We start from the raw sequence: 15,001 nt of genomic DNA on the forward strand, positions 1-15,001 counted from the left end.
GTGCGCATGTTATTTACCTGTGTTTACTTTTATTGTGGTCATTTATAAAGCTGTTGGTTGGTTAAACTAATTATCATTATTCATAATAATATACTGGAACAAAAAGTCATAGCTGAAAAAGCGTTTCATTATTCAGTTTTTATTGATGTTAGATGATGATCCGATGCATGTAAAATTAATAAGGTGACGAAACACTCCGGTGGCCCCCCCACCTAGAAAATGAATCCGGCGCCACTGCTTACACATATAATGAACCGAATCTAGGTTAAATAAACAGAACACTAAATGCGCTAACTTACTTTGCGTCATCAACTTAACACTCGGAGCATCACTTCTCAGGACTACGCCAGGAATGCGATCACATGCAAAATGTAGCGAACTCAACCGGAAGTATATTATGTTGCCCTCGGACTTACATCACTTCCAATAATAACTTCTACCAGTACTTCAAAATAAAATAAAATACAGAAATGCCAGAACCTTTTATACAGCTGCCCCCAAATGTGGTTACACATTTGTTAAACATAGAAGGCTTTACTAATCTTTGGGGAGTGACTGTCTACTCTTCTCAGTGTCCTTTCCTTCGGCTGGCACGGCTGGTAAGACAACCAACCGAGCAAATGGCCTAGTGTAAACATGTCCATTAACTTCCACATCCGCAGATCTGATCAGTCCATCATCACTACGATGAATCTTGATCACATGACCTATCGGCCATAAGGCTCGGGGCAACTGGGGATCCACAACCATAACAATTGCATTCTGCAGAAGTTCAGGAGGGGTTGATTGCCATTTGTGTCTTGTCTGTAAGCCAGGAAGGTATTTTCTGATGAACCTCGCCCAAAAGTGATCAGCAACAGTCTGTGAGTGCTGCCAACGTCTTCCACTGAGGTTTTCTATCTCTGGGTAGGCCACTTGAGGTAGGGATCCATCAGGCCGCCCCATGAGGAGACTATTTGGAGTCACAGGGTCCATGTCTGCCACATCAGTTGATACATATCCCAGAGGCTTTGAGTTCAGTATTGATTCCACTTCCAGAAGAACTGTAAGAAGTACCTCCTCCTGAAGAGGTTGGGAACCCACACAGGTTTGGAGAGCTGACTTCACTGAACGAACCTCTCGCTCCCACACTCTGGGGGATTAAACTGAAACTTAATCTTCTGGGAGGCTAGCTGCCTCTGCAGTGTCTCTGACATGTTGGCAAAGGCTTCTCTGAGTTCCCAATCCCCTCCCTTAAAGTTGGTCCCACAGTCAGACCACAGCTCTGCAGGCTTTCCTCTCCTAGCGATGAATCGCCTCAGGGCCATAAAGAAAGCATCTGCATCCAGGCTACTTATGAGATCCAAGTGTACTGCCCTTGTTGTCAGACACTTGAAAATGATTCCCCAGCGTTTCTCCTGCCGCCTTCCTATTTTCACAATCATGGGCCCAAAACAGTCCACCCCAGTGGAGTGAAAAGGTGGCTTATATAACCTAAGCCGAGCGGCAGGAAGGTCAGCCATCTTTGGAACTGAAGGCTGAGCCCTCCAATGTTGACAGTCAGGACAGCTGTGCTGGTATTTACCTATGGCTTCTCTTCCACGCAGTATCCAGTAAGATCTCCGCAGCTCTGCATAGACCCGTTCAGGGCCTGGATGATGGAGATCGACGTCATATTTCTGGATGAGAAGACGGGTGAAAGGGTGGGTAGGGTCCAGGACAATAGGATGCAGTGTCGATCCATCAAGACATTCCAGATGTTGTAATCAACCTCCTACTCTGATAAGGCCTGTTGAGGTATCCAGTTCAGGTGCCAGGGTGAGTAGACGACTTCTGGAGGAAACAGATTTTGCTTCAGCAAGCAAACAACATCCCTCAGGAAATGACTCCTGCTGAGCTTGACTAAGGATGGCCTGTTCAGTAGCCTGATATTCCTCAGCACTAGGTGGAGCAGTTGAGAGAGGTCGCCCTTGAAGTTCCTTAACAGTAACATCCAAGAGCTCTTGCCATGTCTTGTACTCTATTCCATCCTGACAGGTAGGTGAGGAGGTGTTCGCTGTTCCACAGAAGACAGTCTTTTGGAGCTCTGATTCCTCATTAAAGGGCTCCGAGTTTGGCTTTTCTGGCCATGTGTCGGGACTGTGGAGCAGAAAGGGGGTCCATCTGACCACCTGTTTGGCACTTTGAGTTCTTCCAGAGCCTTCCCTCTTGTTAGGTCATCAGCTGGATTACTTCCTGAGTCTACATAGCGCCAGGTACAGTTTTCTGTCAACTCCTGTATTTCAGCTATCCTGGCTCCTACAAAGATTTTATAGCGACAGGACTACGAGCTCAACCAGTTGAGGACAGTTGTCGAGTCTGACCACAGGACTGTCCTTCTGATAGACGAGGTGAGTTCTTTCTTCAGTATACTGCTCAACTGTGCTGCCACCAAAGCTCCACAGAGCTCTACGCGAGGGATAGAGACGATCCGTTTTGGAGCTACACTGGAACGAGCTAGGATAAAGGTGAGATGAACCTGCCTGCCGCACTCTTCAGTTCTTATATAAGCCACAGCTCCATAAGCTTTCTCAGATGCATCTGCAAAGATGTGCACTTCACGGAGGTCCTCTTCTAAGTTGGCTTTGGCGTAAGCACATGGGAAGGTAAGCTGAGGTAGAAACTTAAGCTCCGCCTCCCAGTCATTCCAAGCTTGAAGGAGTGTAGATGGAAGGTTTGAGTCATCCCAACAATGCTTCTTATCCCACAACTGCCTCAGGAGGAGCTTGGCTCGAGTAGTGAAAGGTAACAGATAGCCTAAAGGGTCATACTGTGACGCTAGAACTCAATAGATGTTTTGAAGTGTTGGCATCTCATAGGATACAGGTCTGTGCTTATAGCCCAAGGAGTCTGTATTCCAGTCCCAACTGAGCCCGAGTGTTGTCTCTGAGGAGTTAGATTTGTCTTCTGCCAGCCACAGATCCAGACTTTTCGATCTTGCTTCGGGAGGCAGATGACTCACAACACTGGGGTCATTGCAAGCCCACTGACGTAACTCAAAGCCGGCTGATTTTAGCAGTTCTCTCAGGCGGTCTACTAGGGTTTTGGCTTCTTTAGGTAAACCAACACTCTGTAAACAGTTGTCTACGTAGAAACACTTCTCAATGGAGAATCTTAGGTTGTCATTGGGCTGGATGTGTTCTGTCACATGACGCTGTAGAGCGAATGTTGCACAGCAGGGGCTTGAAGTTGTCCCAAAGGGCAGGACCTGCCACTCAAAGATCTTAGGAGGTTCATCCACCTTCAAATCCCGCCAAAGGAACTACAACAGGGGGTGATCCTCCGGAAGGAGAAGTACTTGATGGAACATCCCCTTGATATCGCCACTCACAGCTATGGGATATTCACGGAACCGGATTAGGACTCCCAGTAAAGGGGCTCCAAGAGTGGGGCCAGGGAGCAGAAACTGATTCAGGGACTGTCCAAGGTACTTATGAGAGCAGGCGATTCTTCCCATTATGACTGACAAGATGATGGGGAATATACCAGCTCTCCTTTGTTGGTGTGCTGGGTGTTACCTCTTTTATAGCTCCTGAATGAATCAGCTTCTGCATTTCTGTTCGGTAGGCATCAGCCTGATAGGAATCCTTTAATAGACGTCTCTCTGTGCTTCGAAGCATGGCCATGACAGATCCTTTTGGTGCATTCAATTGTGGCATCTGTGCATGGCGGAGGAGAGGCGTGGCATACCTCAGCACGCCATCAACCGTGATGCAAACCGTTTTAGCTTTGAGCAGAGCCACGGCTTGAAGATCCTGCTTTGACCGGGTCACTACCCTCTCAGATGTGTAAGGTACTGCATCCATCTGCCAGAGCCGCTCTACATGCTTGAATAACTCATCCAATTGAGAGGATGCGTATAAGCATAGGGCAGGCTGGGTTGGCCGCCCCATCAAAAGACTTGGCCCCTGACGTGTCCACCCCAGGCGAGTATGGACAGCTGCTGGACTGCCAGGTGGGCCAAGCTGAACTGGTTCTATGGGGGTTATCAGATGTGGCTGGTCTGAACCAATAAGGAGCAGTGGCTCGGCTCGTTTCAACGCCGGCACTGGGATCACTTGCAGGTGTTTATACTTCCTCCGTAGCTGATCATCAGGGTAGGTATGATGAGCTAGGTTGAGGCAATCAGCTGTGAACGCTCCCTCAATCTTGTGTTGTGACCTAGGATTGGTAGCTGCAGAAACACTGAAAGATACATTACGTCCATGGATCATCTGAATATTGTAGCAGACGGTGCGTAATGGAAGATCCTCGGGGATGCTCGCCAGCCCAAGGATTTTCGCAGCAGCCGGGAGCAACATGGTCCTCTCGAAACCGTCATCCAGAATTGCAAAGGTATCTACTTGTAGAGTGTGTTTCCCATGACTTAGAACCACAGGAACAATCTTGAACAGAACACGATTGCCGGCTCCATGTCGATCTAAATAGAGGGAACCTGACGCTGAATTGGTTAGGCAACTTTCTTCCTTTGCAGCAACACCTGTGTCGTTTCTTTTTGTTCTGGCATTTACCTCATGAAGAGCCAGCAGGTGTTTTCCTTGACAAAGGCTGCAGGGTTTCTTCAGTGTGCACTGAGCAGCTAGATGGTTTCGGGCACAACGCCAGCATCGTTTGTTGAGAGTCTAGCCACACCATCACATTGGCTGAAATAATGTTCTGTGCTCTCACAGTAGGCACAGTAGGCTTTGCTATTAGTCTTCCCTCTAGCTCGACTGTCCTTTGGTGGCAGGGAAGTGTGTTCTGAGGGTCCTTTCACATTATGTAGGACTGTAACAGTCTGTTTGAAGGGATGGGCATCCGCCTTTCTGCAGGTCCGTTCTCTGCTACCTTTCCCATCAGCTTGACTATCGAACCCTTGGCACCATGACTCATGACGAAGCCACTCAGGTAAGTCATATAGGGTGTAGGTGGTGCCATGCTGTTTGAACTGATGTTGACGAAAGTCAGCTCTTTGGTCTGGAGGGAGCTTACTTATCAGACGGGCAACATGAGAGCCACAGTTCAGTTCCACTTCTCCCTCAAGTCCTAATGTTTGCAGCAGGCCGACTAATGATTGAACCTGGAGAGAGAACCTTTGGAAGGCTACTATATCACCTCGCCTTATTTCTGGGCCATCTAGGATACTTGCTATTTTCCTTAAAGCAAGCTGATGAGGTTGTCCAAATTTATCATGTAGGGCAGCCATGGTGTCAGTATAAGGCTTTGGTGAGTTCAGGTAAGCATCAGCTATTAGCCGAGCTTCATCAAACTTAAAATGGTCCACAAGTATTTGATACTTAAAGAGCTCAGTTGCGTTAGGAGGGAGTAGGTTCTCCCGGGCCATTCGGAGCCTGGCAAACTCAGAAAGATCTGAATGAATGAACTTTGGAATTGTTGGTTTGGGTCCCCTATATACTAACTCAGATGAAGGAAGTGGGGCTGAATTATGCCAGTTTGATATCTCACATGCTGCTCCTGTGATTGGAGTAGGCGGGTTAAGTGGAACAGACTTTGGTTGCAGCATACCTGCGTTACTTGGTGTCCAGCGTGAAGATGGCTCAAAATGTTGGGAAGGAGCATGGGACACGTTTCCTCTCTGATCCTGAGCCTGAGGGATGCGTGTCGGCAGAAAGGAGTTAGGTGGCAAAGATGCTGCCTCAGGTGGGGGGTAGCACCGTAAGCCATATTCTGAATACTGTCCTTCAACATTTAGTTTGGAGAATCCTGTGTGCAGCTCCTCTCTGGGTTCAGGCCATGGAGGTGGGTCAGGCCACTCCTCCTCATCTTCGTCTTTAACCGGCCTCGTGCTAGCAGTGGTGCTGTACATCCTTTCTGAGCTGCTCTTAGGGGGCTGATGGAGGATATATTTTGGAGCAGTCAGCTGAGCCATATCCTTCCTCAGTGAGTGAGCAGCCTCAATCAGTGCTTTGATGTCACTCCTCGCTTCATTTAGTTCTCTCAGGCCCTCCTGTAGAACTTTCTGTGATTGACGTAGCTTCTCTCTCTCCACCTGCAAAGCTCTGAACTCTGTATGAGGTGGTTTGATGGAGGGCTCCAACAGGTTATAAGGGGAAAGTTCAGGTGAGAGACCCCTAGAGTTCCTCCTTTGTTCACTTCTCTCCAGCCGAGGAGAAGTAATATAGCAGGTTGCATCACTATCACCGTAGAGAGATGGTGCATTGCTATAATGAGGTTGGTGTTCCACATGTCTTGGGAGAGGCGGTGGGGTTTCCCAATGTGGCATTTCCCTTCTGGGAAATGCCACATGGGAACTTCGAAGTCATCAAAATGGCTTGGTCGGGGTGTCGGCCGTTTAGGTCTCACATCAGGAAATGTCACTCTGTCTGGCTCCATCCTGAGTGCTCTCTATCCGGCTCGAAGGACCAATGTTAATTTGGGATAGGTTCGTAGGTATTTTGCAGCAAACAGGATGGTGTATCGGTCAGGATACAGGAAAGAGGACATGAGGCTTGAACTTTAACTGTAGATGTGAGCTGGTTTATTTATCTTGATACTCAGTGTTGCCAGCAGTCTGTAATAACAAATAAATTGCCATTAGGCTAATATATTACAGCAATAGAGGTTCAACTAATACAAACTCAAACAAATATTTAATAAGAAATAAACTCAACCATACATATGTGTATATAAATCCACAACATACACAAATAACTCAGTGTACATAAAGATTACACCCTTAGGTACGAGTTAAAAGAAAAAAACCCCCCCATAAACAGACAGGTCTTCTGGCTCAATTTAACATAAAGGCACTTTGGCGCCATCGTGTGGCCAGGTAAAATCCCTACACAAGGGCGGCAGCTGGCAGCGCATGCTCCTAATTACTTTATCCGCTGCGGTAACTCAAAGGAAATAACAGAAGCAGCCGAACTACAGGTACAAATAACGGGATTTTGAGGTAAACCTACGACAGCTGAGCAGGCTAAACTGAGTTCCCAGCGCTCAGAGAGCCCCTCAACATCACATGCTCGCCCGCCCGTAGCTTACACATATAATAAACCGAATCTAGGTTAAATAAACAGAACGCTAAATGCGCTAACTTACTTTGCGTCATCAACTTAACACTCGGAGCATCACTTCTCACGACTACGCCAGGAATGCGATCACATGCAAAATGAAGCGAACTCAACCGGAAGTATATTATGTTGCCCTCAGACTTACATCACTTCCTAGAATAACTTCTACCAGTACTTCAAAATAAAATAAAATACAGAAATGCCAGAACCTTTTATACACCCACCATCTTGGAGAGAGGCTGTAATATCGGTCCTCCCCAAAGAAGGGAAAAATGTTGAATACTGCGAATCATATCACCCAATCTCAATTCTGAATGTTGATTATAAAATTTTTACATCAATAATCTCTCAGAGAAAGAAGTATTACTTGTTAGACCTAATACACGAAGACCAGACAGGATTTATCAAAGACAGACAAACTCATGACAGCATAAGACAAACATTACATATATTAGCTCATGCCAAAAAGCAGGGTCTCAGCGTCGCATTAGTTAGCCTCGATGCAGAAAAAGCCTTTGATCGGGTCAACTGGACTTTTCTATACAAGGTACTAGAGCGTATGGGCTTTAATAATCAGTTTATCAGTTGTTTGCGGTCACTTTATGATGAACCACAGGCCAGGGTAAAAATCAATGGGCACCTAACAAATAGCTTCCAAATACACAGAGAAACCCGCTAGGGATGTTGTCTAAGCCCATCACTGTTTGCAATATTCATTGAACCCTTGGCAAAGGCTATTAGAAAGAATGATGGGATAAAGGGTGTTAGTTTTGCAAATACAGAACACAAAATTGGCCTCTTTGCAGATTACATAATCACATACCAAAATCCAAATATAACGCTACCCAAACTTATGTCAGCTCTAACTGAGTTTGGTCAACTGTCGGGCTACAGTCTAAACATCACAAAAATACAAGTTCTGACAATTAACTACTCCCCTAGTAAACTTATAAGAAAGACCTATGGACTTAAGTGGGATGCCAAAAAGATAAAATACTTTATTTATGGTATACTGGTGCTCCCCGGAAATGGAGACTGGCTGGAAACAGATTGAACTTAGACAGGGTGGGGTCCAACCCCAAACACGCTTGGGAGGTAAAATAGTTTCGGACCAAAGTGGGAATTGTATAGTTGAAGACACGTTGTTAATCTGGAAAGTAGTAGCTGACAAGTACAAATTGGCAAATGTCACTGGACTCCTGATGTGGCCCTCCTGTAACTCAAACTTTCGACCAGGAGAATTAGATTCTTCCCTCTTAGGCTGGAAAGATAGAGGACTTGTAGCTTTGTGGCAGTTTGTAGAAGGTAACACCTTTAAAACATTTGATCAACTGAAAAGGGATTATAATCTTGAGAACAGAGACTTATTTAAATACTTTCAGGTTAGACATTTCTACAATACCGAAATAAAAAAAGGTGTTCCTCCTGTTGTGCAAATTTTTACAAATGCTTATACTCGCCTCCCATGTAAAACCGTTTCCAAACTATATAAGGGGTTGCAGAAACATAATTGAAATAACACCTTGACTATTAAGTCAAAATGGGAAAGGGAATTGGGAGTAAAAATTACAGAGGGTGATTGGCTTTTAATGTGTGACACAACAGACGTCTACCAGTTCTAAAAGATGGAAGGAATTCGGATGGAAGTGCATAATTAGATACTTTATTACACCTCAAATTATTACTAGACATAGAGGAGAAGAACAGCAATGTTGGAGACAATGTGGCCATCAGAACGTCAATCACTCTCATGTATTTTGGTCCTGCCCAAAGTTGGCACTTTACTGGGATGGAATCTGTCAGACAACCGGGATAATTTTGGGGTATGCCATCCCCAAAGACCCCAGAATTTTTCTGCTGGGGCTGATATGTGGAGAAGTGTTTCAAAAAGAAGATGAATATATTTTTAAAATTCTATCAATTGCAAGCAAAAAAGCTATTACACAGTCTTGGCTAAAGAAACTCCCTCCCCAGCTGGACCACTGGCAGGAAATTGTGGAGGAGATCCACTCTATGGAAAAACTGACATATCTTTTACATATAAAAGGACATTCTTACAACAAATGCTGGTCTAAATAGTTGACATTCAAGAGCAAGGAAGCATAAATATATGTAACATCTTGTAATGTTTTTTTTTCTTTCTATCTAACTATGAATCAGTGCCCCAAGTTCTGTGTGTTGAATGTTTCATTGTAATAATGAAAAATGTTAAAGAGTATAAAAAAAAAGCCACAGAGAGGTGACTCTCTTGTTCAGCAAGGTAAATTCGAATACCGAAGCGCTCAGCCAAGGACTTGAGTATCCTCACACCTGCCAGATAAAACTTTATTGTCCATAGAAATGGAAAATTTGTTTACATAATCTGATGCCTCCCTTCAGGACTTGGGTTCCAGTGTGTAGAGGTGACCCCAATTGTATCTAGTTGGTATCGTTTGACATCACACAAATCTCCAGCTCTTTGAGGTCATTGAGGTGATGTTCCATGTCCCTAGTTCCTAGAGCAAGTTTATGTTGCCAGGAATAGGCATCTCCAGGGCCCAACTTTTGCCTGCCAACTGGCTTGCACAGCACCTAACCTTGGTGACACTCCCTGCAGGTAGGGGTTCATGGGGAGATGGCTTCCTGTCTTCTTGGGCTTGGCCTGGCCAAGACTCAGGAGCCAAGGGTCGACCACCAGGTGCTCCAGTTTTCCTAATCTGGACTAATGCCTCAACCACTTTAACCCCAAGGATCACAGGAGTACTCAAACCCCTTTATCATGATAAGGTGGAGATTCTGCAGAGGAGATTTTAAGTTTGATTTGTTATTAGAAGTTTAACCAGAGGTTTATTGATTGGTTAATGGAAGTTAATTGTTATCAGACATTTATTGGTAAGTTACCAGAAAAGTACTAATCAGAAGTTTATTGATCAGTTTATGTAGGGGGATTTTTTTTGTTATCAAAAGTGTATTGATCACCTCCTCCAGTAACATGGCCCGGTCCTCTTTTGGCAGGTGGGGCCATGGAATCCTTCAGGACACAGACAGGTGAAGTCACCGCTGTCCTCCATCACACAGGTGGCATTGTTCTGGCATGGCTGCCCCTGTGAGCACACACTTAGGTCTGACAGAAAACACACAAATAACACGTCAACAAATCCCTTCACACACAAAAAGGAACTATCACAAACTGAAGAAAAATCTGAAACAACAAAGTGGGAAAATGTTTTTGTTTATGGTAAAACCTGAAATATTTTTGACTATTACCTTTTATAGAAAGTTCTGAATATTTCTATCTGTAATAATCAATAAAAGTACAACCCCATTCCAAAAAGCTGGGTTGTTGTGTAAAATGTAAATAAAAACACAATGCATTTATTTGTAACTCTCATAAACCCACATTTTTTTCATTATGGAACATAGTAAACATATCAAATGTTGAAACTAGAAAAGGGTAGGTACCATTTTTGAAAAAATAAGGCAATGTTGAATTTGATGGCAGTAACACATCTCAAAAAGTGAGGACAAACTTCTGTAAAAGTAAGCAGTATGAATAGGAAACTGCTGGAGGAGCATTTTGTAACTAATTAGGTTAACTAGCAACAGGTCAGTAAGAAGACTGGGTATAAAAAGAGAATTTTAGAGAGACTGAATTTTTCAGAAGTAAAGATGGGCAGCGGTTTACCAGTCTGCAAAAAAGGCTGTGTCACCATCAAGAAACACTGCTGTCTTTGGACTGTCGTGTTATTAAATTATTCACGTGAGTCCGGCTGTTAGCTTAACGTGGCTTTTACTTTATTCTTGAACTGCCGTCGCTCTGCCCTGACGTCACCTAATGCGTCCCTCTCTTTACTAAATACACAGTTACCCCACATCTCCCCTTTCTAAAATCAATGGGTAGACTGCCATTGATTCTGCAGAACCTTAGGGGGTTATTCTACCCCTGTGGCAGGAAGGTCTGCTCCTATCTTTATCTTGGACCATATACACTCACCCACACACATCAGTTTACCCTTAGCTTGAAACACAAATTTACAAATAGAATAACAGAAAAATCATGCGATGTCTGTGCTAACTCTGAACTCTGAGACTTGCACAATTACATTTATACAGTGCAAACATAAACAATGAGAAGCACAACATGTTCATTTAAATTAACAACCATTTTTTTCTCTCTCTCTCTTCTCAGTTAGGGTCCCGCACAGTTTGCAAAATTTATAAGTCTAATCTGGTTGGTTTTACCACCGCTCTCCCAGACCTGGTTCTGGAATGTTCAGCTGTGGTGACGCTGCTGCAGGTTGTTTTGCTGCGGGTTGTTCTGGACTCCCCAGACTATGCTCAGCTGCACCACTGGTGCTCTGCTCCCACAGAGGCTGCATGGCAACAAGATGGCGCCGGTTCCTCCTTATGATCCCATGTGGTCCCTCCACCAGATATGAGCGGGGTGTAGTGTGGCTTCCGACGACAGTACCAGCTGCTCTTTGGTCTGTGACCCACACATTTTGTCCTGCTCTCAGTCTGTTAAGGTTCTGTGCCCGGTGTCGTAGATCATAGCGTTGAACATCTTTTCTCCTTCTCTCCTTTTCCTTCAGTAAAACAGCATCTCCATCAGGAAGAGCGGGGTTTAGCAATGAGGGAAGAATAGGCACAGTGGTGCGGAGCCTCCTTCCCATAAGGAGTTGAGCTGGACTGTATCCATTTTGGAGTGGGGTGACCCTGTAAGCAAGCAGAGCGAGGTATGGATCATCTGACTTTTTCAATAGCCCCTTCACCGTCTGCACTGCACGCTCCGCTTCTGCGTTTCCCTGAGGGTATTTTGGGCTGCTGGTCACATGACGGAACCCATAGGACTCTGCAAACTCAGCAAAGGCTGCTCCAGAAAACTGTGGCCCGTTATCGGTCACTAAAGTCTCATAAATCCCATGACGTGCGAAAATTGACTTCAGGTGGAGGATCACGTCATTACACTTTGTGAGGTTTAGAAGAGCAATCTCCACATACCTCGACATGTAGTCCACCACTAGGAGGTAAGCCTTGCTCCCTAGCATGAACACACTTTTGCCATGGTCGCCCTGGAAACGGTGTTGTCATCAGGGGCTCCCTGTGGTTCTGTCTCTCCTGGCAGCATGCTCTGCAGTTAAGAACTTCTTCATTTTTGTGCGTAGGCCAGCCTTCTTCACACAGCTGCATCACACGCGCACACACACTGTCCCTCTGCACTTGGTCCTTCAGTTCCTCCAAATAGGCCGTACCTGCAGGTAGATTGCTCATTATTATGTCTATGTAGATGTTTGTGTCTTCAAACAGCTCTTTGTCGGTGGGTGTTTCACCCCTTTCAACCGGTGTTCGTGAGAGTGTATCTTCTGTCCACAGACATTTCCCTGCCACATGTGCTATAGAGTAGGAATAGCGCATGAGACGCATTCTGAAGCGTGGGATTCGAGGAGGTAGGGAGTCCAGTGGTTGAGACCCCAGGAGACTTAAAAGAGACTTGTGATCCGTCTCCAGCTGGAAGTGTTTACCAATCAGGAAGTTTCGGAACCTCTCGCAGGCCCAGGTCAGACCCAGTGCCTCCTTCTCCACCTGTGCAAATCTTTGCTCGGTTGGCGTGAGAGACCGTGATATATAAGCTATAGGCCTCCACTCCTCACCCCATCTTTGAAGCAGCACTCCTCCTAGCCCATATGATGATGCATCTGCTGAGACTTTACAGTCCCTATTTGGATCATACATAGCTAGAACCGGTGGTGATGACAGTGCCTCCTTCAGATCCTGAAAAGTTTTTTTCTGCTCAACGCCCCACATCCAGAAGTTTTTTTTCGACAGGAGATCACGCAGGGGTTTGTCTCTCTCCGCCAACTGTGGAAAAAACTTGCCCATCTGATTTACCATCCCCAGGAAGGATCTTACTTCACTCACTGTTGTCGGCTCTTTCATCCTCTTCACAGCATCTGTCTTGCCTGGATCTGGGCTGATGCCGTTGGCGGAGACCACATGGCCTAAGAAACTTACAACAGTCTTAGACAGATCACATTTTTCCATGTTCAACGTGATACCTGCCTTCTGAATTTTCTGCAAAACAGCATGCAGGCGAGCGTCATGCTCCTCTTGTGTACACCCCCACACCAGCACATCATCTATGTGGCACACCACTCCTTCAAGCCCTTCTGTGACTTCTGTCACCATCCGGTTCTGAAAGTGCTCAGGAGCTGATGCTATGCCGAACCTTAGTCGTTTGAAGAAAAACAGTTCAAAGGGTGGGATGAATGTTGTTAGTTTTGCTGAATCTTCTGTTAAGGGAATTTGCCAAAACCCCATATTGGCATCCAGCTTACTAAAAATTTTGACTCCAGCCAATCTTCCAAGTGTTTCCTCCACTGATGGCAGGATGAACTTCTCTCGACACACTGACTCGTTCAGTTTGGTTAGATCGACACATATGCGCACAGCCCCAGTCTTTTTAGGCACCACCACGATGCCGGCACACCAGTCCGTTAGCTCCTCGACTCTACATATCACACCAAGGCTTTCCATGCGGGACAGTTCCTGCTTGACTTTGTCCATCAATGGCAATGGGATCCTCCTTGGTGTTTTTAGTGAGAACGGTTCTGCCCCTGGTTTAAGCTTTATGGCATATGGCTGGTGTACTTCTCCAAGTCTGCTGCATAGTTTTGGGTAAGTTTGTTTTAGTGACTCCATGGTAACATTGTCTAGGCGCGTGACTAGCCCCAGCCTACAGCTCACAGGTCTTCCCAACAGTGCACTGTGCAGGTGACGAACTATGTACACATCCTCCATCTCTTCATTCCCACCTCTTTTAAGCAGCAGCCTGGCGATGCCCACAACATCAAGTGGACTTCTCCCCGGTCCCAAGAGTGGTTTAGAAGCTTTTTTTAGCATGAGTGGACTGTCCTTAAATATGTTCTGAAACACCATGTGCGGCAAAACAGTGACATCGGCACCTGTGTCGATTTTAAATGTCACACTATTGTTGTGAATGTTAATTTTTACCACCCAAGGATCACCATCTATTGTGATGCTACCAAGGAAGATGGCGTCTTCCTCCTCTTCCTCCACCTCATGCACCGACTTAGGTGTCCTGCCCATGCAACTATAATGCCCTTTTCTGCCACATGAGTGACATTTGCCTTCATTTTTAGGACAGTCACGCTTAGGGTGTGATGGAGAACTGCCACATTTTTGACACTGTGACTGTAAAGCTTTCCCTTTGCTGTTTCGAGCTTTGTGTGTCTTATTGAGATGCTGAGGTTTATTTTTAGCAAACTTGCTATTTTTGGACTCCCTGACTCTGTCCACAAACTTAGCATCACTAGCCTGCGCTTTGGAGTCTCCTTGTAGAGAAGCTTGCTGTTTTTTTATTTCCTCACTTTGACGTGCCATCCTCACTGCTTTATCTAATGTAAGTTCTGCGTCCAGCTGCATGCGTTCGGAGAGCCCTTTGTCCAACAACAAGTCTGTCTCTGATTAGCTCGTCGTGTAACACCCCATAGTTACAGTGTTCTGCTAACGCATATAACATGGTGACAAACGAATCCACTGACTCTCCTTCTTTTTGCTTCCGCATGTTAAAATTGGCACGCTCGTATATTACATTTTTCTTTACAATGAAGAATCTTTGAAAGCTATCACGTACGCCCTTGTAAGTGTCTCTATCGGCAGTCGACAGTGTAAGCCCGCATAAAATATCGTCCGCCTCATCACCCATGCAGTATATCAGCGTGTTTATCTGATTCTCTTCGGAACTTGCATTTAGGTTACTTGCCAGGCGAAACCTTTCAAATCTTCTAATCCATTTATCCCACTCTTGCGGTTTTGAAAAGTCGAAGGACTCCGGTGGCTGGATATAATAATAATAATAATAATAATAATCAATCCAATTTATACCGCACTTTTCATTAACAAAAATCTCAAAGTGCTACACAGTGCAATTGAAATCAAAGATAAAAACAAGATCATAAAAAATAAAATCA

At 45.2% G+C, this 15,001-nt stretch overlaps 1 protein-coding gene across 3 annotated transcripts in view; it reads right to left on the reverse strand.

Moving 5' to 3' along the window:
* The window catches only part of dlk2 (delta-like 2 homolog (Drosophila)), a 71,838-nt gene that overhangs the window by 13,148 nt on the left and 43,689 nt on the right, over nt 1–15,001 (reverse strand). For all 3 annotated transcript variants that reach the window (XM_017434457.3, XM_025010142.2, XM_017434458.3), the window contains one exon: nt 9,990–10,134. In XM_017434457.3, the coding sequence (XP_017289946.1) occupies nt 9,990–10,134 (145 nt within the window). The remainder of the gene's footprint in view (nt 1–9,989; nt 10,135–15,001) is intronic.

Source organism: Kryptolebias marmoratus, linkage group LG22 (genome assembly GCF_001649575.2).
Source record: "Kryptolebias marmoratus isolate JLee-2015 linkage group LG22, ASM164957v2, whole genome shotgun sequence".
Lineage (NCBI taxonomy): Eukaryota > Metazoa > Chordata > Actinopteri > Cyprinodontiformes > Rivulidae > Kryptolebias > Kryptolebias marmoratus.